At 38.5% G+C, this 27018-nt stretch overlaps 1 protein-coding gene across 8 annotated transcripts in view; it reads left to right on the top strand.

Annotated features, from left to right (window-relative positions):
- Positions 1 to 27018, top strand: part of LOC120515645 (ankyrin repeat and IBR domain-containing protein 1-like) — a 445503-nt gene that overhangs the window by 344807 nt on the left and 73678 nt on the right. For all 8 annotated transcript variants that reach the window (XM_039736854.1, XM_039736855.1, XM_039736857.1 and 5 more), the window contains 2 exons: positions 2891 to 3035; positions 13557 to 13723. In XM_039736854.1, the coding sequence (XP_039592788.1) occupies positions 2891 to 3035; positions 13557 to 13723 (312 nt within the window). The remainder of the gene's footprint in view (positions 1 to 2890; positions 3036 to 13556; positions 13724 to 27018) is intronic.

Below are 27018 nucleotides of genomic sequence, written 5' to 3' on the forward strand. Positions count from 1 at the left end.
CATTCCAAATTTTGCACATAGTGCTGCTCCTCTTACAGAACTTACTAGAGGCAGAAAAAAACAATCTATCTTGTGGACAGAAAATTGAGAACGTTCTTTCAGCGATTTAAAAAGAGCATTATCTTATTACCTGGTTCTAAGGAACCTGGATTTCACAAAAGATTTTATCTTGCAAACAGACACAAGTGCATTTGGTGTGGGCACAGTCCTGTCACAGATTTTTGATGGAGTAGAACATCCAATCACATATTTGAGTAGGAAATTACTTCCTAGGGAACGTAATTATTCTACAATTGAGAAAGAATGCTTGTCAATTAGGCGGGCTGTGGAAGCACTTCGCTATTACTTGTGGGGACGAAACTTCACTTTGGTAACTGATCATGCTCCACTTCAGTGGTTGTACCGACAGAAAGATACAAACTCTCGCCTCATGAGATGGTTTCTGGGCTTACAACCTTACAGTTTCACAGTAAAACATCGACCAGGTTCTGAACACGTTAACGCAGACGTATTATCACAAATCTGTGACCCAAGCGTGACACCCTGATATATTTTAGATTGTTTTATTTAGCAGAGGTGTGTCTGATGTACAGTTTTAAGATTAATTATAGCATGTATTGCTTCGTTTGTTGAAAAATTTGTATTATAAATATTTGAATTTCACTCTTTGCCTGAGATACTGTTAGGGAGGCGTCTTCCCAGTGTTACCTAAATTGTCTACTGGTGAGTAACATAACATTAATTGATAAAAGTCTGGAAGCAATGCCGATATTCTTGTCATTACTATCTAAAATGTTTTCAGTGTGGACATTTTTTGAGAATTAGAAAATTTTGGCAGATTAATTTTAAAATATTTCTTAACTTGTAAATAGTAACTTTCATATATTAGAGGAATTGCATATTTATAACAGACTTAATCAAAGTATACTTACAGGTTATTAATATAAATATCTCTGAGTGCTAAACTAATAAACAAAATCATGTGTATTTAAGGGAGAGCTGGAATGAAAGGTTCTTAATGGGGCACCTAATTACAGCGCCCCTGCCTTACAATGTTACTACATTGGTTCCATCATTGGTTCCATGTTATCAGCAGATAAAGCACAATCTTATTGCCAGTAAATTTACTGATGGCTGGAGTACATAAGGAGGAGTTTGTGCTAGATTTGTTCCTGAACCAATCAAGCAGGTTTATTTTCAGGACCTTCTACTTCTTATCATTGTTTCAAATTATGAATATTTGTAACAGAGCACAGTAGTACCATGCTACCTTGTGCTTTTAATCTTTCTAATGTCATCCTTGCAGTATATGGCCTCTTTACTTTCCATATAAACAATGTTCCATTGGAATCATGCTTTTTTTTTTTTTTTTTTTTTTAAAAAAGGTTTTAATAAATGCTCAAAAAAGAAAAGAGTTTGGGAATGATATTCATTTTATCACTGACAATTCTTCCTGCTAAAGAGAGCTGAATAGTTGACCACCTATTTATCAAGCAACAGAAATGAAGTTTTCTCACTATTCAATTTATCTAAACTAATCTATAAGTGCAGTGTGATATGTTGGTGAGCTAACTGAATAAAACATTTAATTTATATCATTTTTAAAAGCAGAGATGATAACTGTGGGTCAGTGTTAAATAAAAGTATGTCATCCACATAAAGGAATATTTTTGTTTCATTTCTTCCCTTATCATTCCCATTGTTTCTGTCTGTTTGATAGCAATTGCAAAGTCTATTAATGATAGTGGGCAGCTTTGTTGTGTTCCATACTTGTAATGAGAAATAAACTGAATTTATATTGTTTACCATTACTGAGGCTCCTAGACTTGAAAAAAACAATTAAATCCAAGCACAAATGTTTAGAACAAACCAAATACATGCCATTTTACCCTATGAAATGCTTTTTTTCACACCCAAAGATAATAAAACCATCTGGAAGCTGCAGTTGCTTACAGGGTGGATTGTATGTCACACATTTGGGGAACATTGGACAATGGCTATCTGTTTTTAACAAACCCAGCTTGATCTTGTGATTTTATTATTAGGAGCACTTTCTCAGTTCTTTTTGTTAGGGCTTTTACCAAATAATTTGACATCATGAGATTGGTATATAACAGGGGTGGGCAAAGTTGGCCCTGGAAGGCTGTAGTGCCTGCAAGTTTTTGGTCCAACCCAGTTGCTTAATAAGAACCACCTATTACTCAAGTAACATTTCTGCTTCATTTTAGTTGTCTGGCTCGTTAAGGTTTTGGACGCTTATTGCTTATTTTAGTCTTAAATAACTGTATTCTCGGTTTTTCATTGCTCCTTATTAGCAATAAGAAGCAAATGACAAATTAAAGCAGCAGTCCTCCATTTAGTTTGTTTCGACTTACACGTGTGTGTATTTATCGTGCACTATTTGGTTTAAGTAGATACTTGGAAGGAAAATTAAGAGAAAAAAGTAAAGGACTGAGAATTACTCATTCATTTTAGACGTCAAATCATTTGGATGATATCCTTAAAAAGGGGGGAAAAAGTCTAGGATGTGAGAATGACTTGATATGGCAGAGTTAAATCACTAACAAGCCATGAAATTAAATTACTGGCAAGGATTGTTTTCTAATTAAGCAGCTGGGTTGGAAGAAAAACCTGCAGCCACTGCGACCCTCCAGGACTGACTTTGCACAACCCTGGTGTATAAAATGCACAATACAGTATGTTGATTCCTATTTCTGAATTTTTTCACTGCACTAATGACTTTAATATGCAGCATAGTTTGATGGCAGTGTATTTGCTTATACAGTATTGTAATGAATCACTTAGGAATTAAGCTCAAATAAATGAACGTAAACCTGAAATTGGAAAACTATGGTTAGTGATCAATATTTTAACTTTTATTGCATGTTAGGTTTTTAAACATGAAGATTCAGGAAGGAGAGGCACATAATATCTTCTGCCCAGCCTATGACTGTTTCCAGCTGGTTCCTGTGGAAGTCATAGAGAGTGTGGTTTCCAGAGAGATGGATAAGCGATACCTTCAGTTTGATATTAAGGTATGGTTGGCATTATTGTTAATTTCTCAATCAGAATTAATCTCAGAAGGAAAATTTATATAAAAATATTATTACAAAAAATGTTAACACATTATGAAGCTACTGGTCTTTCTATCTTTGTTATTATAAAAGTTCAAGCCTTTCTATAACTCACTTCACCTCAGTCTCAAATATATAGACAATTTTTAACTGATCATCTTCAAATCTTTCAACTGATCATATAATAAATTAACATGGCATAATGAGTAGCCTTTTCACTTTCAAGTAGGAGATCTTCACAAAAGCCTAAAATAACGTTTTGTGTTCAGCAAGTGCTTTTTTTCAAATTTTTGTAATAGTATTAATGCTTTACACCTTTATTGACACACTTTTTATGACGTGTCTGCATATGAATAGTTTAAACATTTCACAAATGTGAAGTTTGAGAATGGTGCAACAAGGTTCATTAACTTAACACCTAATGTTGTAATTGAGCAATAAAATATTATTGACAGTCAAGTGCTTGCTGATATTCGTCATTAGTTAAGCCAAAGCTTTGAAAAGTTTTGACTCAGTGAAATGCAGTGAATAGTACATGTTCACAAATTTCTGTAAAAGTAAGGATAGCCATGTGGGTTTTAAGATCAGAGATAACTCGAATTTTATCAGGGTAGACTATAAGCTCTAGTAGAAGTATAGATGGAAAGATTACAAATATTTTCTTCACTGTTGAATAATTTACACCAATATGTGTAAAGTGTGGTAATGCAGTATTTAGAACTTCATAGATCGAGAGTTCTGGGTTTGAATCCCATGCACTGTTGCACATTCTCCTCGTGTCTGCATGTGTCTTATTTCTGGTAACCGAGTTTAACAGTCTCATCCCCCAATGTTCGGTTAACTAGTGTTTCCAAGTTTACTCCATGTTTGTTTGTGTGAGCAAGCCCTAGATGTACTCGTGTCTGTTTTCCTGCCTTAAACCCAGTGCTGCCAGAATAGGCACTGTTTCCACATGACCCTACAGATAAGCATTAATAACTGTTGATTTATTATCATCAGGAAGGAAAAGAGAGACCACAGGCCAATTGAGGACACATTTTCATCTTAATTTTTGTTTTGAATTTACTGTCTGAACACAGAAGTCGAAAAAAGAAGAAGCCAGACAACAGTTATTCTGATTTAGATACTGACTGAGTGAATGCTATTAACCAAACCATTCTTTATCCAATCTCAGAGTCACATATACAGTCGACGCCTTGACATATGACCGGCTTGACATGATTTACGACTAACATCTTGCATTACGACCCGAATTCGGTCACGTGTATCCGCTTGTGCGATTGTAAACAAACACCCGAGAGCATTCGTAAGCGTCAGTCGGAGTCCAGATACATGTGTTTGTGGACGTAATTTTGGTCAGTGCAGTGATTTATCTATACTAATAAAAGGCAAAGTCCTCACTGACTCACTCACTCATCACTAATTCTCCAACTTCCCGTGTAGGTAGAAGGCTGAAATTTGGCAGGCTCATTCCTTACAGCTTACCTACAAAAGTTAAGCAGGTTTTGTTTCGAAATTCTACGCATAATGGTCATAACGGTCGACAACGTCCGCCATTTTTAACTTTCTTATTTATGGCCCCATCTTCACGAAATTTGGTAGGTGGCTTCTCTGCGCTAACCGAACCCGATGTACATACTTATTTCGGTAGTATTAATGCCACTGTTGGCTGCCATATTAAACTTTCCAACGTCACTAATTCTCCAACTTCCCGTGTAGGTAGAAGGCTTACCCCATCTTCACGAAATTTGGTAGGTGGCTTCCCTGCACTAACTGAAACCAATGTACGTACTTATTTCAGTGGTATGACACCACTTTCGGCCGCCATATTGAACTTTCCAACGTCACTAATTCTCCAAATCCCGTGTAGGTAGAAGGCTGAAATTTGGCAGGCTCATTCCTTACAGCTTACTTACTAAATGTTAAGCAGGTTTCATTTCGAAATTCTAGGCGTAACGGTCAACAACTTTCTTATTTATGGCCCCATCTTCACGAAATTTGGTAGGCGGCTTCCCTGCGCTAACTGAAACCAATGTACGTACTTATATCAGTGGTATGACGCCACTGTCGGCCGCCATATTGAACTTTCCAACGGTCTTTGTTACTTGTGGGCCCATCTTCAAGAAATTTGGTACGCGGGTTCCCAGCACTAACTGAATCCTACTTGCATACATATATACGTCCATAGCCTGCAGCTCGTTCACCGTGTGAGGCGGCATTGAGTCCCCCATCCCAACGCCTTCCACGTTGTTGGCTGCCTGCCTATATAGGGCCGTCCATCGCTTCGGTCTCTATATTCTCTTCCTTGCTTCACCACAGGATTCATGTCTCCCTGCTGATAAATACAGCCTTTTTATTTAATCCATGGCTTATCCGCTGTTTTATTGTCCGTTTATTACAATTATGGTTATGGTGTAGATATTTTAGACTTACTTTACATTGTTCAGGTACCCATTTCCTTTATCGTTCCAACCATACCCCTATTAACATGTCTATCGAGGTGATCATCATCAATCAAAGAACTGTCACTTACCGACTGGTTTCCATTACCGGAGATGGCAACTCCCTTTTCCATTCTCTTTGTTACATATTGCACGGCCATATCAGGCTCACTCTTGATATCCGGAGGAACATTGTTTTTATGTATTGAACGACTGGGACAGGTTCAAGGTGTGAACTGATGACGGTACAGGAGATAATTATACTACACAGGAGCACTATAACAGTGAAATGCTTAAGCCCTTCACCTATGGTTCTGCATGTGAGTTGATGGCTGCCGCTGAATTGTTTGGTTGGCGCTTTCAAGTGTACTGAAATGGCCAAATATTTTACACCTTTGGACAACCGTCAATGCCTCTTAAACATCTTAGATTCACAGGTGACGATTTCAGTAGTAGACACTTTGATGTTTATGAATGTTTAAACTCTCAAAAGCTGGATGTGAAGTTATCGATGAAACCGGTTGTATGCTTACAACGCTTGACAGATGCCGAATGTCACTTCAACACAAGTCCTGCAAATACTGTCGTAACTGAAACAAACCATGAAACTCAAACCGATTATGACAGCAGCAATCCAAGCTGTGAGATCTGAAACAAGATTACTTTTCACATGGCCAACTGTACATTGCATGCTCAAGAGTAAGCTCAGCGCACAGCTTGGTCATATTACAACTGGAGGGCCGAAATGACAATGTGGTATACAAAAAGATCCTTAACAAATAATTATTGGTATATTTTTCCTCAGTTTAAAAAGGTTTAATTTTCTTCTTAATAAAAATTTTAAGGCAGTACTTCGCCACTGCAAAGCGCGGGTATTTTGCTAGTCTATATATATAATTCACTAAGACCATGGCAAGCAAGACGCATAATTGCTAAGGAAGGAAGAGAAGGTAACGAAGGTAAAGAAAGTGATTGTTAAGGGATGTTAGCTAGCGGGCTGGCGCGGCACATGATGATGTCATCAGGCTGAGTCAGCACCGGCTTGCTTTGGAGTTTATTATTACAGCAGTTCACAACATGGCCAGCTTTGAACTGAGTGCTCGACTAATGTCATTATTAACTTGAGAAACAGCGATCACAATCAAAAAGAAGAAGGAAATTGTGCGGAAATATGAGAGTGGTGTCCGTAACCGATCTCGCGAATATGTACAGCATGTCGAAATCCACCATCTCGACAATTTCACAAAGAAAAGATTTGCATAAGGAGGCTCCTTCTAAACAATAACCACCTTCCGTTTCATTCTCCTCCTCCTCCTCCCTTCCTGCAGCCCAAAGATGTCAAATTAAATGGTGAGTACAGTATGAAATTGTTGTTTCTGTTAGGCTAGGCACTTTTTATAACTTTTTGGTTAGTACATTAGAAAAATTATTGGTGTTTTGGTAAATTATGCGCATTATACAACCCTTTTTATTATGAAAAGGTTAAGTAAGTGTTGCTGTGGGAGGTTCGGAGCGCATTATGGGTATTTCCATTATTTCTTATGGGAAAAATAGTCTTGACTTACAACCAACTTGAGTTACAACCAGCCCTCGCGAACTAATTGAGTTCTTAAGTCAAGGGTCCACTGTATGTTACTTCAGTTAGCTGTATGTCTGTTTAAACTTGTTTTTTTTTTTCTTCAGATAAACCCTTGGAATACGTATACAACATATAAATGTTTTTTTTTTGAGTTGGGTACAATACATCACTTCAAAATGAATGTCAGTCTTTGTGATTTGTTTTACAAGAGTGTTTTGATTATAAGGTTTTGTAGCATATTGAGGTTTCATGTCACAGTGCATTCATGAAACACATGAATAAAGAAAACTTTGAGTAATCATTATAAACTCAGGAAAGGTAATTTCATTTAATGTTTTTAGATATGCTGCCATGTAGAGTGCAATTTAAATTTAAATCAGTAAAGTTATGTATCAGTTAATCAATAAAGTTCAATGATGTTTTGGACCAAATCATCAAATAAAAGCAACGTGGTGGTTAACACTAGAATTACCAGAGCCTACGAAAAAACTCGTAATTCCGTCCCACCTTAAACTGCTTCTTAAATCCCTTCACACCTCTCCGCCAGCGCCCTTTGTCTTCTAAATGTGCTGATAAAGAGAAGCCGGCTATTCCATCCCCCCACCAATTTAGAACGTGCACGAACTTCTCTCAGCTCATGCCTTGATTGAGTATCTGGGAGTGAAGTGGAGTTTTAGAGTGGAAATAATAGATCGTTGTTTGGAACACACGCATTTCATGTCTGTTCCGTTTCTACAGTAATCTGTGTCAACACATTGTTAAAACAGAAACTTTTTTTATATTCTAGTAGTAGATGACAAAATGTAGGCATAAACTATATAATGTATGAGCCTGAAGTCCAAATAGCAAAGAAACATTTTCACAAGAATAACACAATTACACTTTTATTCAAACATATTTTTCTTTTTATTCAGTTTTATTGAGTGTTCCTGCCAGTCCCCGCATGTTGCTGTATGCTTTTTCTTTTGTACTCCAGGACATGCAGAGGAAAGAATGGTAAAGACCAGTAACTTCGGCGCTATATGCAATCATCAGACACTCCCCATCTGCCCGTGTCGTTCAAACACAGGAACATATATTGGTGTAAAAGTATAACAAAAGTGCACTTTTATTCAAGTGCACTGTTTCCATCGCTTTTCCTGTAAGAAGCAGTGTACACACTTCTCTCTATGCTGTGGTTTCTATTACACACCTGAAAGAAAGAGACAATATATGTGAAAATATAATCGCACTAATGCAATATTATTTGAAAACGAACAGCGTCAGATCGGGTGTGAATTTATGCAGGAACTGTAAATTCTCTGATGCGGGACCTTCCCCCAGGGAAGAAAGTACAGTGTCAGGTGCTCATTCAGTGTAATAGGAACCATAGCACAGAGAGTTGTGTAAACTGCAACAAGTACACGTGTCGTAAATGTAGGAAGGACGGTCCTTGGGTGTGTGGGAACTGTTAATATTTGAATGTGATGATTTTATATAGCACGGAATGAAAATCTGCACTTCTTAGCATTGCACCATGCAAGCTGTCGTATCAATCGCCTACTGTAACTTGCTTTCTTTTTCTTCGGTTATACAGGTAGTTTTGAATAAAAGTGCACTTGTTTTTTTTGCGAAATGAAGTTTCTGCGTGCACTTTTCGTGGCATTACACGTGTATTTTTTGAGCATGCCCGTTTGAGCAGTATAAAAAGTATTGAAAAGTATAACAAAACAACGGGCAGATAGGGAGTGTCTGATGATTGCATATAGCGCCAAACTTACTGCCCTTTACTATTCTCTCCTCTGCGTGCCCTGGAGTACAAAAGAAACAGAATACATACGCGCTATAGCTCTGCGTTGTACCACGATGCATACTAACGCCCCCCCACCCGGTTCTGACACACAGACACTGGCGAAGCTGCCTTCTTCGTATCTCACCGTCACTTGATTTTCTTTTTATTCAGTTTTATTGAGTGTTCCTGCCAGTCCCCGCATGTAGCTGTATGCTGAATATGTTCATATGTATTGTCTCTTTCTTTCAGGTGTGTAATAGAAACCACAGCATAGAGAGAAGTGTGTACACTGCTTCTTACAGGAAAAGGCGATGGAAAAAGTGCACTTGAATAAAAGTGCACTTTTGTTATACTTTTACACCAATATATGTTCCTGTGTTTGAACGACACGGGCAGATGGGGAGTGTCTGATGATTGCATATAGCGCCGAAGTTACTGGTCTTTACCAGGGGGGGCGTTAGTATGCATCGTGGTACACTGCAGAGCTATAGCGCATCTTTAGTGAAAACAGCCGTGTCAGATGGGGTTGTATGGATTGATTCTGAACGCGACTGAGAGAGTGAAAAGTGAATAAAAAAAAAAGCTAACCTTTACAAAGATCATAAATTGTACCGGCTGTTACAGACTGAAATCAAATGTATGCTTTTATTCTAAAACAGTAAGACTAAGAGCGGTTTACTTCTCAAAACGGAGGGGCGCAGGATCGAACCCGTGACCCCTTGATTCCCAAGCGGGGGCTGAATCTATTGAACTACGGAGTCAGTTACAGTAAACTGGTGTCAGTGTCGCATGTTAAGGCGGCTCTTTGTTTCTGCAGTTATATGTTTGAATAAAAGTGCAATTGTGTTATTCTTGTCAAAATGTTTCTTTGCTATTTGGACTTCAGGCTTCATACATTATATAGTTTATGCCTACATTTTGTCATCTACTACTAGAATATAAAACAAGTTTCTGTTTTAACAATGTGTTGACACAGATTACTGTAGAAACGGAACAGACATGAAATGCGTGTGTTCCAAACAACGGTCTATTATTTCCACTCTAAAACTCCACTTCACTCCCAGATACTCAATCAAGGCGTGAGCTTGGAGAAGTTCGTGCACGTTCTAAATTGGTGGGGGATGGAATAGCCGGCTGCTCCTAGCTTCTCTTTATCAGCACATTTAGAGAACAAAGGACGCTGGAGAGGTGTGAAGGGATTCAAGAAGCAGTTTAAGGTGGGACGGAATTACGAGTTTTTTCGTAGGCTCTGGTAATTCTAGTGTTAAACACTGTGACACATGAATAAAATGTTGCTGAAAGTGAAGATAACTAAAGAAAACCAGCATGCACATTTACATGGTCATGGCAAATTGACAACGGATACAGTTTAAAATAGCAATATTATTTTTTTAAATATTTTTGGGTAAAAGTGACTGACAAAGTCTAAAGAAAAGGTGGGGCGCCAACCTGTCCATCCAATTTAATAACAAAAATGACAAAAAATGGCTTTGGCAGCAAAAAAACAGGCACTTAATGGTGTAAGCACAGGATATAAATCAAAAAGATTCAAAGACTCCGATGGCTTTCTTCTAAGGGGTCTGTCCTATAGCAGGCTCAGGTCAAGACTGAGACACCTCCTTCTGAAAATGTACACCTTTATATTGTTTGGGACTGGAAGGGGTGGAGTATTTTAGAGTGATGATGCCCCTTAACGGTGAGTGACCCCACCTTTTTTTCAGAGGTATGCAAATCTTGATGAACAGCAAGAGTAAGCTTATAACCACAGTGCTACTAATTCTGTGTTGAATAATAGAGATGATATTATTATTCCCGGCAGCCATAACACATGCATTTCAGAACAGTTTATGAGCTTGAAGCTAAGTATATTTGGGCCTGGCCAGTACTTGGATGGGAGACCATCTAAGAAAAGTTTTGGTTGCTCATGAAAGAGGTGTTTGTGATGCCAACAGGAGACACTTACCCTGAGGTCTGTGTGTGGATCCCAGTTCTCCAGTGCAGTGACTGGGACACTGTGCTGTAGATATGGTACTGAGTTCCTGACTCTCTCTAGACATTAAACATCCCTGGGCATCCTTTATAAAGAGCAGAGTGTATCTTGATGTCCACCCTAAATTGCCCATCATGGCCTCCTCCATTCTGGCCCCCTAATCATCTCCTGTCTCTAACTCGCTATCCCTCTCACTCCTTCACCACATAATAGCTAATGTGTGGTGAGCATACTGGTGCAAAATAGCTGCTGTCGCATCATCTAGATGAGTGCTACACTTTTGTTGTGGTTGAAGTTGTTCCCCTCTCTCAATGAAAAGAACTTTGAGTAGAAAGAAAAGCGGTATATAAATTAAATTAGTTAATTAATTATTATTATTTTAATGATAAACTGTCCTTGCACTCAGTGTTGCTATCTTAACTACTAGAGTTCTATTTTTGGATTAACACTAGAATTACCAGAGCCTATGAAAAAACTTGTAGATCCGTCCCACCTTAAATCGCTTCGCACCTCTCCATCAGCGTCATTTGTCCTGTAAAGGTGTCGATAAGCAGCAAATAGCCTGCTATTCCATCCCCCACCCCGCACAGTTTTCTCAGGTCAAGTCTGTTTACCTGCGTGTCAGTTGCTTAGAGTTGTATAGAGTGAGAAGTCAAGCAAAATTACACCTTTTATAAATACTATATCGTTATTTGGAACACATGCATTTCATGTGTGTTCCGTGTCTACAGTGATCTATGTAAACACATTGTTAAAACAGAAACTTTTTTTCATGTTTTAGTAATAATTGAATTCCAAATATCAAAGAAACACTTTCACAAAAGGTACAAATAAAACGGAACAAGTGCGGTTCTATTCAAAAATATAACTGCAGAAAAAGAACCCGCATTAGGGTGCTACATTGACATGCATTTTCTGCAACCGCTTCGGTGGCGCAATGGTATCAACTGTTAACGGTTAATCAAAATTTCACGGGTTCGATCCCGGACGAGTCCGTTTTGAGAAGTGAGTTGCTCTTATTCTTACTATTTTAAAATAAAAACATACATTTGATTCCAGTCTGTAACAGCCGCTGTAATTTGATACTTGTAAAGGTTAGCTCTGTTTATTTCTTTTTTTTTATTCAGTTGTATTCTCTCAGCCGCATTCACGATACCACCCTCCGCCACCCTACCCGCATTTGACACCCCGGATTTGACACTGCTGTTTTCATATAAAGATGCTCTATAACAGAAGTGAACTCAGATCATGACGACAGTTCTACATTGGAGCAAGAATGCACTTTGGCCATTGGCCATCAGTACATGGGAAGCTCTGCACTCTACTTGTGACTTTACTCTGTAGGAAATATGTAAAAATAAGGGTGGGGTGGGATCGTGAACGCGACTGAGAGAATAAAACTGAATAAAAAAAAAAAAACAATGCTAACCTTTACAAGTATCATAAATTACACCGACTGTTACAGACTGGAATCAAATGTATGTTTTTATTCTAAAATAGTAAGAATAAGAGCAGCTCACTTCTCAAAACGGACTTGTCCAGGATCGAACCCGTGAAGTTTTGATTACCAGTCAACAGTTGATACCGTTGTGTCACCGAAACGGTCGTAGCAAATGCGTGTCAATGTTGCATCCTAATGCGGGTTCTTTTCCTGCAGTTATATTTTTGAATAGAAGCGCACCTGTTCTGTTGTATTTGTACCTTTTGTGAAAGTGTTTCTTTGATATTTGGAATTCAGGCTTCACACATTATACACTCCATGTCTACATTTTGTCAATTATTACTAAAACATGAAAAACGTTTCTGTTTTAACAATGTGTTTACATAGATCACTGTAGACACGGAACACACATGAAATGCATGTGTTCCAAATAACAATATAGTATTTATAAAAGGCGCCATTTTGCTTGACTTCTCACTCTATACAACTCTAAGCAACTGACATGCAAGTAAACAGACTTAACCTGAGAAAACTGTGCGGGGTGAGGGGATGTGATAGCAGGCTGCTTGCTCTTTGCTACTTATCGACACATTTACAGGACAAATGACGCTGATGGAGACGTGCCAAGTGTTTTAAGGTGGGATGGATCTATGAGTTTTTTTGTAGGCTCTGGTAATTCTAGTGTTAAGCAAGTCAGAATATAAATAGATAGATAACAGCAATATGAAAAGTTTATTGCCATAACTTTGTCATGTGTACAGAATTTGATTTGGTGAAGCACATACAAACAAAATTCTGTTACAAACATCAGAAGGACAGCAGTAGCCATCATTTCCAGACAGCCAGTTTAGCAGATTCTCACTTAGACATATTCGTCATATTGATGCAGACGAATACTAAAGGTCAGGACATTAAGTTCATGCATCTCACAGCTTGTGGGTGAGTACTGCTGTGAAATCTGGTTGTTCTGGTCTTGCTTGACTTAAGCTGTTGACGACATGGAGGAAGAGTGGATTGTGTGATCGGGTCACATAAGATCTTAACAGCTTTATGTTTAAGTGTGTAAACATAGAATTAATTCACTGTGGAAAAAATTGTCACCTGACATTTTATAAAAGATATAAACCAGGTGTAACTAAAAATGAACCTGCATTACTATAATGCCACTTCAGGTGGTACATTGTTGTGACACATCACAGTTTTTTTATTTTTTTTTGCTTGTGGTCTACTTAGGTTTTTCCTCAATTCTAAATATTTCAGGCTTTTGTAGAAAACAACCCTGCCATTCGGTGGTGTCCCACAGCAGGCTGTGAGAGAGCTGTACGGTTAACGAGGCAGGGTCCAGGGACGACTGGATCAGACCCACTCACCTTCCCTTTGTTGAGAGCTCCTGCAGTGGATTGTGGAAAGGGCCATCTCTTCTGCTGGTGAGTTTCCTGATGAGTGGGATTTCTTGTTATGAAGTTAGAAATGTTTTTAAAATTATGACTGCAGTAGTGTCCAATCACATGTATTCTATCATTTCCTACTGTATGGTAGCAATCAACTCTGATGAGCTGTGACTAATATATATCAGTGGCGTTTTCTAGCAAAAATGTCGTAAGCAGTAAGACTATGAGCACCATTTATTTGTACTACTGCAATTGAGGGAATGTCTGTTTTTATTGCTGTGTGTCCAATGTGCCCTTTGAGAAAGATGGTTTCCCTTCATCCTCTACATCATTCATCTCCAGAAGTCACATAACTCGAATGAGACCATGGCCCACACTGAAAAAGGACTGAGATTTCCAGGCTATTCTATCACTGGAACATTTTGACATTTCAGTGGATGTCTGGTTTAACAGCTAAAATTAAAGCCTTTTTCTGTAGAATGCTTGGAGCTTTTTTTCAATCCAGCAATAAATTGTTTTGAATTGTCACACTCTGTGATGTACACCAATAGCTATCTCAATTAAACCTAACCTGCTTTGTCTGTAGAGTAAAAAGCTTGAAAAGGCACTAACTCACTAGGAGTTACTCTAGGTAGTTAACTTATTGTGCAATCTCCACAATAATAAGAGTTGAATAGCTCTTTTATTGAGCAAAATAGTCAAGCAAATATACTGTATATTTGAAAAAAAATACCAGTGTTTATTTGTCTACCCTGTTGTCCCTAAACAAATTCATGAAAGTACTAAAATCTGCCATATGGCATCCTTTCTAGATAATCTATAGTGAATGATTCTTTAATTTGTTTTGCGGTTTCCTCTCCATTTTACTCTTCTTAACGTTTTATCAATTGCAACATTGAAACTAAGTCTGAAAACACTCTTCATTATTTTCTTAAATATGGTCATGCTATGCTGTACTAACACTACTACCTTGGGTTCAGTTGATTTTTCAGTTTCCACTGCTATGTTTTCTTGACCTTGGGTCTTTTTCAATTATGTCTGTCAATAATCACCTCTGATGCCTTCTTGTACAACACTTTTCTTTACATTGTGAGAAGAACAGAATAGAAGAGATGATGAAGTGTTGGAACTCGAAGAGGAAGTCTGCTTATTATACCATTAAATGGTATAAAGTGGACAATTATTACACTGCCGGCAGCAATTTTAACACTTTGTAGTATGTAATAGAGTGGAGATTGGCTTTATTCCAGGTTTGTGACAAAAGAGTGATTGGCTGGTCCAACTCTTATAAAGATTGCAACAGTGGGCAAAAGTTCAGGCTGGGGTTGCAAATCTGTTTCCAAGTCAAAAACTTGCGGACAACAGACAGTCACTTTTCAGCTGTGCCACAACCCCTTCCTTTGTACTCAAATTATTCCCTGTAAACCCAGCAGAATTGTCATATTTCTAGCAACATTCCACTTGTGTGTTTCTCAGTCTGATACTGTGTTGTGGTCTTGTATGGTCTGTCAATTGAACATTTGTGTCAGTGCATACTGTTAATGAACTGTGAAGGACTAACACCCTATACACACTACAGGTAGTTGTCGACTTACGACCTATGCGTCTTATGACCATTCGACTAATGACCACTACCAATTCTCATGGGCAAATGGCAGTGTTTGCCACCCCAGCTCTGTATGCCGTGACTTATTCATCTCGATCACAGTTTATTACCTGCAGCGGTTTTGACTACATTCAGCTACATTTGTCATATAATTACATGAACAAAGCAATAGGAGTATGAGGGAGGAAAGAAAGCAAATGCAATTGCACGTGACTTTAAGTCATCCCATTGTACCTGGTGTTTACCACACGCACTGTACTAGTGCACTTTGTTTCAAATCTGGTTGACCTCCAAAGCTTCTCTGTTGTGACTCACGATGTACAGTAATCCCTCCTCGATCACGGGGGTTGCGTTCCAGACCCCCCCACAATAGGTGAAAATCTGTGAAGTAGAAACCATATGTTTGTATGGTTATTTTTATATATTTTAAGCCCTTATAAACTCTCACACTCTGTTTGTAAATATTCCCTGCACAGTTATACAGCATAATCCCTTCGTTAATCGTTAACATCTTCCGTTGGCGCTTGGGCACGGCCCCTAAAGCAGCAGCAGGAGCAGATCGTTTTGGAGACATAACGAAGGGCTTGACTATGCAGAAAGATAAACACAAAAGAGCACAAAAGTTAACTCTTTACACAGCGAAACACGTTGATGCTGAATGAGCAAGACGAGACTTCCTGGTTAACACTGCATTCAGCACACAGTTACTTAACTGCATGCTCTGATTGGTTAGCTTCTCAGTCAGGAGAACTTAACTGTGTGCTCTGATTGGTTAGCTTCTCAGTCATCTGCCAATAGCGTCCCTTTTATGAAATCAACTGGGCAAACCAACTGAGGAAGCATGTACGGGAAGTAAAAAGACACATTGTCTGCAGAACCCGTGAAGCAGCGAAAAATCCGCGTTATATATTTAGTTATGCTTAGATATAAAGTCTGCGATAGAGTGAAGCCGTGAAAGTCGAAGCGCGATATAGCGAGGGATTACTGTATACATATTCAAAAGGAACATAATTTACCAGTCACTACAGTTTTGTAATGAATACCGTAGTCAGCAGTGATATCGTAGTGAAAAATTCTGTGCTCTTTGAAAATCAGATTTTATCGAACTCAGTTGACAGTCTCTTGTCAATGTTTATGATTTAAACTTGATCCATTCAATAAGTAGGGGTGCTTTCTGCGACAAAATGAAATGGACGAGTGTAGAATTCAGGGCAGAGACTCAATGCCGTAAAGTGAAATTATAGACAAACGTGTGTACACATTTATTTATTTATTTTCTCTGTTGAGTTAGTTTTAAAGATGTTGTTTTGTAGAAGATTGTTGACTGCTGTGGAGTGCTGGCAGCTCTATCCTTAACGTCCTTCTCCCAATATACCCAATATCGCTCCTCTGCACATGTCCAAACCAATACAGTCTCGCCTCTCTGACTTTGTCTCTCAACCATCCAACCTGAGCTGACTATTTGCTAAACTAATCTACTGTATATTGTTTTTAAAGGAGCTGTTCTGTTATCCATATTTTCTCTTATCTTTCACAGCCTTGCTCCCGATTCCTGACAGATAATCGAGGTTTTACTTTACTTTATTTTAGTGGTCAGTTATTATGTTATTTACTTTTATTTAATAAATCCTTCACGATTAATATGTATCTGGTCTAAGCATATTCTACACAAACTATCACTTTCAAACCATGTTTTTTTTACACATAAGAGTCTTGCATTATGTCTATTCTTTTATTATCTAGTCTTAAGGTTTCTGGAGATTTCACAGGGTTTAGCATAAGAGCACAAACTAGTAGTTGCAGTATGTTACATTTCAGCAGGTTCAGGAAAATCATTTAATTTGGACTTTTTTTTAGAAATAAAATGATGCCTTAAAATTTCAACAGGAGGGTTTGTTTATTAATCAATGCACAATTCACCACCTGCATATTTTTCATATATTGTTGCACTTTATGCCACAGTTTCATTCTTTGTGATAACAAAGCTGGTATTAATACAGGGTACGGAGTACAGGTGTGTTACTGGTTCTGTGACCAGTGCTCCAAAACCAAAGAACCATTCTGATCTGACCCAGTGGGTGTTACCAACATTGTGGAGTGTATGGAAAGATGTCTTCTTAGGTCAGTGTGCTAATTGTCACACCAGACAATTACATCACTAAGGTCGTCTCAACATGTACTCCCATGATTTGTAAGATACTTTTTTCATGCACCATGCAATGTAACAAATGTATTTTCAGGAAATTAAACAGGAATCAGCTCTAAAAAGGTGAATTTAAGTACCAACTGTATGAAGTCGGCATTCCCTCCCATATCTACCCGGGGTATTACTCGGATAATTTGGTTTTCCTCTTACATCCCGAAGACTTTTTTGTTAAGTTAACTGATCACTCAAAATGCGCTAGTCAGTATGAGTTTGGATATGGACATGAGTGTCTGCAGTGTGAACTGGTGTCTCATCTAGGGTTACTTCTGACCTTGTGCCCAAGGTTGCTAGGATATACTTCTTACTGTCTTACCCTAACCTTGAATTAAGCAGATTTTAGAGAATGTATAATGGACAAGAATTGGTAGGATTATTTTTGAGTCTTCATGCTGTAATGGCATATTTGTGTTTTTTGATCAAAACATAATAGACTGGTGAATCACAGAGACACTGAGGCCAGTACAGCAAATACTGATTTCTCATTTCAGGAGCTTTGATGTTATTTTAAATTACTGTATGGTCATGGACACTTGAACAGCCACTCACTACACCAAGGTCATTACTCCATTCCATTGATTTTTTGAAAGAAGACAGCACAAAAATATCAAAGTCTATAAGTATTAAGGAATGTGTTGGTGTGTCTGTGATATGTTTTAGTCTTTCCAATACTTCAAAGTTGTCCAGTTGTTACATTTGTCATCTAACTTTTTCTCATTCTGTCTGAGATAATGGATCAGAGTTTATTACAGTGGATGTCTGTGTGGTAATTACCAGTTTAAGGAAGAAGTTCTAAGACTAGTATAAAATATCTTATACTTAAAACAATAAAGGAGCTTACCAATTTTAATATTTGAAGTGCAAGCATGCACTTCTGCAGATATGTAATTTTTGTTTCGGTAGCCACCTGCCACGGCAAAGTAAGAAGCATGGAGTGTTAGGGTTATGCATGCATTATTTTAGAGAAGGGTGTCCTGTTACAAAAAAGAAACTTACTATAGTTAGTCGAGAGAATGTATTGGCTTGTCCGGCTGAAGGATGCCATGAGTGCGCTCATTTGTGTGAGGCCGCCATGTAATTTAATACAGACTTTATAGGGGCAGGGTGTGTAACATAAATAGAGTGCCTGCATTTACCTCCCATTGCAATGGGCAAATACTCCAACTTCAGGGCAGAGGCAGAATCTCTACACACAGCAGTAGCCCCTGTCCAGGAACATCAAGATGAGCCATGCCAGTAAGTGGTCACCTTTACTGATACCCTTTCTGTGCTGAATGCGCTGAAGGAACTTCAGTTGAAGTTGAAGGTTCACAAGTAACTGAATGCACTCGCATCCACTCTGTCAGACTAACCACAAAGGAGGATTTTACACTCCAGTGGATTCCTTCATATTGTGGAGTCTATAGAAGTAAGATGGCTGACAGTGTGTTTAGCTGTACCAGGACAATACAGAATGTCTTGTGTCATGAGGAAAAGACCATCGTCAAGACCCTGGTGCATAAGAAATGGTAACAGCAGTACCTAAACTTTCACCAGAATGACAGCTTCTACCATCTGAAGAGAGCTAACCAGGTGATCCTGTGCAGACTCGGAATTGGACACAAGAGAATGTGTGCCTTCAGGCACAATAAACTGAAAGTCTGTCAGAGGGCCAGGTGCTCTTGTGACAATGGCCTAATGAATAGTACATGCCTAATTCAAGATTGCTTCCATCACAATGTCCTCTGTTCATCCACATGATCTGACCAAACAACCCTGAGAACAAATCTCTTCGGCGACCTGGTGGAGCTACAGAGGACAGCTGCATTTCTAGTGATTGTCAAAGATAGATCCACTATTATACATTGTTTGCCACTGATAAAAGTGGTGACTCTGTGGCTAAGGATCTGTGCTGGTATCTGGAAGGTTGCCAGTTCAAATCCCATTACTGCCAGAAGGGATCCTACTCTGTTGGGCCCCTGAGCAAAGTCCTTAACCTGAAAGTTGCATCAAGTGCGCTGTACAATGACTGACCCTACACTCTGACCTCCAAAGGATTAATACAGTGTACCAAGTGCTAAGAAATACCAAAAAAAAATTCTGACCAGAATTAGGATAGAATTTTCATCACTCACAAATGATTAAACAGTCTGCTGTATTCAATGCATGGTTGTTGGGTGTGTTTCTGTTAGAATTGTTGACTAAATGAGCTATACTGAAATGTTCTAGAAAATCATGAGGTGATGCTGTACCTTCCAGGTGCTAACAATGTGGAATTTCCACATTCTGCCGATGTCTGTGTAGATTTTACTCCTGGTTACTTTAGTTTTCCTCCCACATGCTAAAGACATACGTGTTGGGTTGATTGCCAACTGTGAATCCATTGACTAGAAATGTTTTCACATAACTGTAACTTTTAATATTTGTTTGTGTAACTCGTATTTTGTAACACTGAACAACAGATATGCTGAAGGACCATGAAGCCATTTAGGTAAATTAATTTACTTTTATAAAGACCAAGAGGCCTGATAGTATTGGGTGTGGTATAGATGTATAAGGTTTGAAATGGAAAGAATCCATTTCAGTTAAAAAGATCAGTTCTATTTAATATAAATTCACGCTTCGGTAATAATTTTGAATGCGCCTTTAATTATGTACGGACCATAGGGGCTGGAATATGAATTATATTTTAAAATGAAATATATTCTTTATATATTAAACATGCATATTTGTAAATTCGTAAAGAAATAAGTAGACAGTTTTTTGATTTCTTAGCACCCTTCTGTTGGTTAGTTGAAACTGGTAGGAACTCTGCATTAACTTAGGCGGGAGCTTTTGTGTGCATTCAGAGCTGGAAATGTACAAATCATAAAGCATCATTTTCCAAAACTAACACTATTGATATTAAAAAATACAGTAGCTAAAACTCCACTGGTTTCTTGAATTACAAAAGAGACTGGAAAGTTGTTGCCTGATGTTTCAGTGAAAGAAACCAATATAGATGGTGTCAGAATGCAGCAAACAAGTAGTTGGCACAGAGCATGTGTCTGCATTAGCGGCAACAGAGGTGCAAAGCCAAGTGAGATTGACTCACACATACGCACTGCAGACGTCACGGGCACAGACAATCCTGCACAAGTCATACTGAACAGATAGGGAGGGAGCTACACATCCTTTACTGTGTATGTGTGCAGTGTTTATATTGATCATACATACTGTTCAAAACAAGATTAAAGACTCATTTCTATTCACTTGCATTCCGTGACCTTCAGTAAAACTGATGGGCTCATCATTGTGATTATGTAACATCACTTGCTATTTATTATTTATTTTATTTATGTTCATTTATTTGATTTCTATTTATGTTATTCATGTTAATTATATGTTTTTCTTTTATTCTATTATTGTAAAGCACTTTGGCCACAGCATTCCTATGTTGTTTTAAATGTGCTATATAAATAAAGTTGACATTGACATACTGTATTTAGCCTTTATGCTTTTGATTAATATTTACTTGATACATTCTTTCTATTATACCTACTACATATGCCATTGTGTTCCAAACCTTTAATGTTTTTCTTAGCTGGTTGTCGTTTTGTTTTGGTGGTTTGGGTTTAATGTTGTTCTTTTGTTTCATATTACAAAACGTCTTTTTGATCTAGTGCTTGATTGACTAGCACATCAGATTCTTTCAAATGCTTTATTAAAAGTATTAATTTCAAAAGAAGACAACTAGGATTAGTTTGTTTTTATATTGGAAATTCATAATTACTAGTGCATATACACAGAAATCAAATTGCCTACCTTGGATTTGGTGGGTCTGGTGGCATTATTCAGTATTTTAATAATCCTGGGGATAATTTCTATTAGGGTTGCTGTTCAAAGATGGAAAAATTGGTCTGCTGTGGTAACACCTAACGGGAACAGCCAAAAGGAGAAGAAGGACTGCTTTTCAAATAAAAAAATAATAATAATTTCACAGTTTCACTTTAGCAGTCTGAAAGCCCTTTTTTTTACAACTTTGCTTTATTAAAAATGTCAGCAGCACTGATAAGCGGGGTACCTGTGGATACTATTAGTAAATCGGGAAACACACCATCTCCCTGATCAAGTCATGGCTGACAGCAAACCCCTGATTTTAATTTGACACTTTTCTATTAGATTTCCTTCCTTAACCGGGCGTGTGGGCCTTTTAATTGAAATGAACTGCATATTAAGTGCAATTTATCTTATTTCCTTCAAGCATATTAACATTTTTCAATAAAGCAGAAATGACACCATTATTAATTTCAGTTTTATATAAAGCTTGCCTGTGCATATTAAATTATTCCAGTTAGTTTGTTGAACAGTTCTTTTTTTGTAACTGAAACAAAACCCAACGACCACCAAACCACTAGGTGGTTACTATGTTTGGAGAAACCAGTTAGTGTTGTTTGGACTGCTATGTTACAAGACAACATAATAAACGCACTAACAAATACACAAAGAATTACATATTAAAAAACAGAAGCATCAAATCATGGTTCAGCTTTTGTGCACAATAAACTCTCTTATAACTCAAGTTGTGCATAACTGTGTGATACACACAAGTCAACTCTGCAGCTGTTACCTTAAAAGGAGAAATCATTAATTAGATTGAAAATGTGTATAGATTAGGCTTTTAAATAGCAATGGATATACTGAAAAAATGTAGTTGTTTTAAAATGTGCATTGTTGCAGAACGTATATATGATTCTCTATAACATCCACAAAATCACATCCTGATTTGACTGAGTATATACAGCACAACTTCTTGTCCATGATTTGGTCTTGTCACATCCGGATTACTGCAACTCATCACTAGCAGGAGGACCACGTCTCCCATCAGGCCACTACAAATGGTTCCAAATGCTGTGGCCTGCCTTGTATTCATCCAGCCGACATGAGCACATGTCACGTCTAGGGAATCCATTCCCAGACGGGCTTGTCCATTCCCGGGAATTCGGTATTCCTGCATGTCATGCCCGAGAATCCAGGGCGCTCGGGGATGACACAGTGCACGGGCATCTCACATGTGAATGGTTTTAGAACGACCAACACTTATTTTTCATAAAACAACTGCAATATGTTGACACGAATAAAAGACTAACCTTATCTACCAGCAGTTCATGCTGTCATATAAGTACATGTATCTAGTTAATTGCGGTAATAAGAGCTTAGAAAGCATAACGTGTCCAGCGTGCGGTCTTCCAGGCGAGAGTGCACTTTCATGCAGAGTAAGCCAGCCGCTGAGAAAGCACGATCTGCCTCCACTGAAGTAGGCGGCACAGTCATCAGATACTGATACACTTGTTCTAAGCAACGCCCGCGCTTGCTGTTGCTCTGTTGCATTCTGTGATGGCAAGTTTCTTGGCACAGATAATGCGGATGCAACAGACTGACGCATTGCAATTTCAAGTTGCTGTTCAAAGTTGTTGTCTGACAGACGTCAATGAAGTCTGCCCCGTCCCGGCATTCATGAGCTGCAGAGTGTGGACTCCTCCCAGTCCACTGAGCCGGGAGACTGACTGCTGCTGGTCTGTTGTTGACTGAATTAATGAGCAATACACTACACCATGGGCCAAAAGACCATGCCACTTAATTATTTTCAACTATAACTCTGTTATTTCTTGGTCGATTTTTATACTTTTTACACTTTTATATGCAAACTTGGCCGTTCCTGGTTTCCTGGGAATTACAGCAGTTTTGTTCCCCGGAATGCTGGAATGAAAAATGTTTGGGATTCCCTAGTCACGTCTTTCTTCTGGTCACTACATTGGCTCCCTGTAGCAGCACACATTAAGTTCAGATCCTTGACACTTGCCTACAGAGTAGTCAAAAGGTCAGCACTTACCTATATGAAGCCACTGGTGAGGTGCTGTTCTTGCCCACCAAGGTCTGCCAATGAACAGCATCTGGTGATATCTGTCATATTGTTAAAATTTATCATTTTTTTTAGGCTAGGGTGATCTATTTTTGTAACTGTGTTCTGCTGCACTTGTTCAAAACAATCCTTAGACTGCTGTTACTCGAGTATGTTGGCCTCTTTTGTAAGCTGCTTTGGATCAAAATGTGCTAAACAAATCAGTGTAGATATAAATATAAATTCATTGTAACTTTCTTAACTTTCAGCCCAAATGGATGGGAATATTAGCTTATTCCTTATTGCCTAGTTTTATTGGTTGCAGTATAATATGAGCTATAATTTAGGCCATTGCAGGTACCATACAATACATTAAACAACAACATACCATGTCTGCTTTGGGAGAAATGTGAGTGAGGTATAAGGAATCGAGCGATTCCACTCTGTGTCATCTATGGACATGAGTAATACCTGCACCGTCCTGTTCAGATCAGATACCCGTCCATGGCCAACCAAAAACGCTTGACGGCAAGCATATTCATAACCGGGACAGGGCTGACCCACTGACATTCTGCCATGCACTAACACGTATACCTCGACAGCTTCTTACACTTTGATTTGCATTAACAGGCACCATTGTGTGTAGCATCTTGTTCTGGATGTTCCACTATACTGCTCAACGTGACTGTGATTTTGTTTTTTGATCATCAGTGTGTGAGCACAGCATATTAGAAAAAGTGACACTGATGCGCAGTGCTTGACCGTCTGTCCCGTTAGCACGGCACGAAAATGAAACTTCACTCCGTTTGTATAACTAATTTCATTTTAGTTGTTCTTAAGTTATTCTCTGCACTTTGAAGAGACAGTGTAGATATAAAACAATGTACAGTATATGAAAATACACGTCAAATCATGTCCTTTATTGATTCAGTACAGCACACAGTATTTTATGTTCCAATATGGGACAACCCGGTATTGTAATGGACAGGTGGCGACTCTACTGATGTGTGTGGACGTTGATTATGAAGAAACAACACATGCCAGTGACCCGCTACTACTATTAATAGACTTGTATTCATCTGGCACTACTTCACTAAGTGTGAAGTGCGTTGAAATTTACTGGATTAAATCAACACATTTAGGGGTTGTGTTAAAAAATGTAATTACCCAAAGTTTTAACGCATTAATTGCTCACGTTAAAGGTGATTAATCAGCAATTCTAATTTCTTTGTCTAAATTTTAGTTGTTGTCCTGTAGTTTATAGCACTAATTCTGTTGCTGCTGTTAAACTAGTGGTCACTTTCAACCAGACAGTTGGCTTAATTGAGAATGATTACTTATTGCTTTGTTCCTACATTTGTTTAAAATAAAAAAAAACGATTGATCGGTGTTGAGTAATATTTTTGCACAAAAGAGTAATGAGAGAATCTGTTCCATTAAACATTTTTTGCCAAGAGCTTTGTGGAGATAAGTTGAGGCTCACATTGTACAAGATCATTAAATCTCACCCAGGCTTTGAGGACTAAATGTACAACTGCTCAGAAGGGAATCTTTTTAGATTTTTCAAAGAGAACATGGTTATGGCTTTGAGGATGAATGAGGCAAATGACCTGTCCTGCTATTTATAATTCTATTATTTCTCTAGCTTGTAATTGCTCTGCTGGCAGTTTGCCTCGCATAAGTTTTTCCCAAGTGTATTCTTCCTCACGAGTTTCCAATTCTGTTTAAAGCTTTACAAACTCATTCGTACACCCTTGTGTTTTGGGCTGCATGTTGTTTGATCTCTTTTTCATTGGCTTATATTTCAGATAGTATGATGTGTTCTTTATTTGTTTTGCTGACTCACAGAGTTCAGTTTAAGACTAAGGGCAAAAAAAAAAAAATCTAAAAGTACATTAGCCACAAATAGAATGTTGGCAAGGACTGAGAGTCTGCTTTTGGTGGGTTACAGCAAAGCTTTGCACCGCCGGATATTTAGACCTGTGTGATGTACATCACATTTGTTGACTAGATGTGTAGGGTCCGTTTGTCCTCATTTTAGGGTGGCAGGAATATATAGGTTTTACAGTGATTAATTATTCAAAGCAATAACAGAAAAGTATATAACCATGAAACATATACTTGCATAAGCCCACATATCAAATTAAATGAGAAGTAATAAAGAGCTGTCAAATTTTATATACAGTGTAATAGAAATCAAGATTAACAATGCAAAGACTCAAGGTGGTCCAGCCATCATTGTTAATATTTAAGTGTAGTTAAATACATATCTGCCTTTCTGTCTATATATACACACAGACTCATAACCAGGAAAAAGAAATTTGGGATTTTTCAGGCATGGCACAATGTAGGCAGGCTAATGTTTGATTGCTTTTTTGCTTGGGCTCTAATGCAGGCATAATAAATCTGATTCTTTTTATGTGATTAGGTCATTGGCATGAGGGTTCCTATGGTTTATTTTTAAGTATATAAAGACATGATGATTTTGCACTGTGGTAGTTAGCCCCGGACGCAGACAGACAAACACCAAAGGTCCGGCACACAACACAGTGCTCTTGCACCAAACACATTCATAAGAGTCTCTTTTCTGTCCCTCCAGACTTCTCCTTCCGCCTATCCGCCACTCCTCCCAAACGTTGCCTTCTTCCTCCCGACTGTGGCTCTCTCGCTCAAGGGAGGCGGCCTCTTCTACTATCACCCAGATGTGCTCCAGGTGCTCTCTGACAACCTTTCTGCGGCACTTCCTGGTGCGGCGGAAGTGCCGTATGAGCACTCGGAAGCACTCCAGGTGTCCCTGGTATTCCTTCCGGCAGCACTTCTGGGTGTGGTGGAAGTGCTGACATCCAGGGCTCCTCAATCCTCTGGGTGCCCCCTTGTGGTACTCATGGGTCCCAGTAGGGTTGAGCTTCCATTCTTGGTTCCCGTGGCCCCCATACAGAACAGGGTGGTGGCCCGGGTGAGGTTTACTCGCTGTCCCATTCCTTCCAGGTGTCCCGGCTGGGCATGGGTCCCATCTGTCCACCACAGCACCTTATTCATATATGTGTATGTATATGACCACAATATGTCTGTCTTAGACAACTACCTGAATTCTTGCAAAAGGACATGGACAAAGTTGTTAGTTCCCTTGCAGCTCATTCAAAAAGTGCTATATGCCTGCTGAAAAGTGATTAAATGAAATGCAATTGTCCTATGAATAACTGTGCAATCATGTTAAAGGCAAAGCCTATAAGACCATCTCCAAGCACCTTGATGTTATTGTAACAGCAGCTGTAAATATTAAGAAGTTTGAGATCCAATGGACTGTAGCCATCCTCTTTGGACACGCCCACAAGAAGAAAGCTTAGGGCAACTTCCAAAGAGATACAAGCTGAACTCAAAGGTCAAGGTCCATCAGTGTCTGATCACACCATAGATCACTTTTTGAGTGACAGTGGGCTCATTGGAAGAAGACTTGGGAGGATTCCACTGTTGAAAGAAAAACATAAAAAAGCCATGCTGGTATTTGTTAAAATGCATATTGACAAACCACAATAATTCTGAGAGAATGTCCTGTGGCCAGATGAGACAAAACTGGAGCTTTTTGGCAAGACGCATCAGGTGTATATCCACTGACAAAAAAATGAAGCTTCCAAAGAATATAACACTGTATAACACTGTGT

This window comes from Polypterus senegalus, chromosome 15 (assembly GCF_016835505.1).
Source record: "Polypterus senegalus isolate Bchr_013 chromosome 15, ASM1683550v1, whole genome shotgun sequence".
Lineage (NCBI taxonomy): Eukaryota > Metazoa > Chordata > Cladistia > Polypteriformes > Polypteridae > Polypterus > Polypterus senegalus.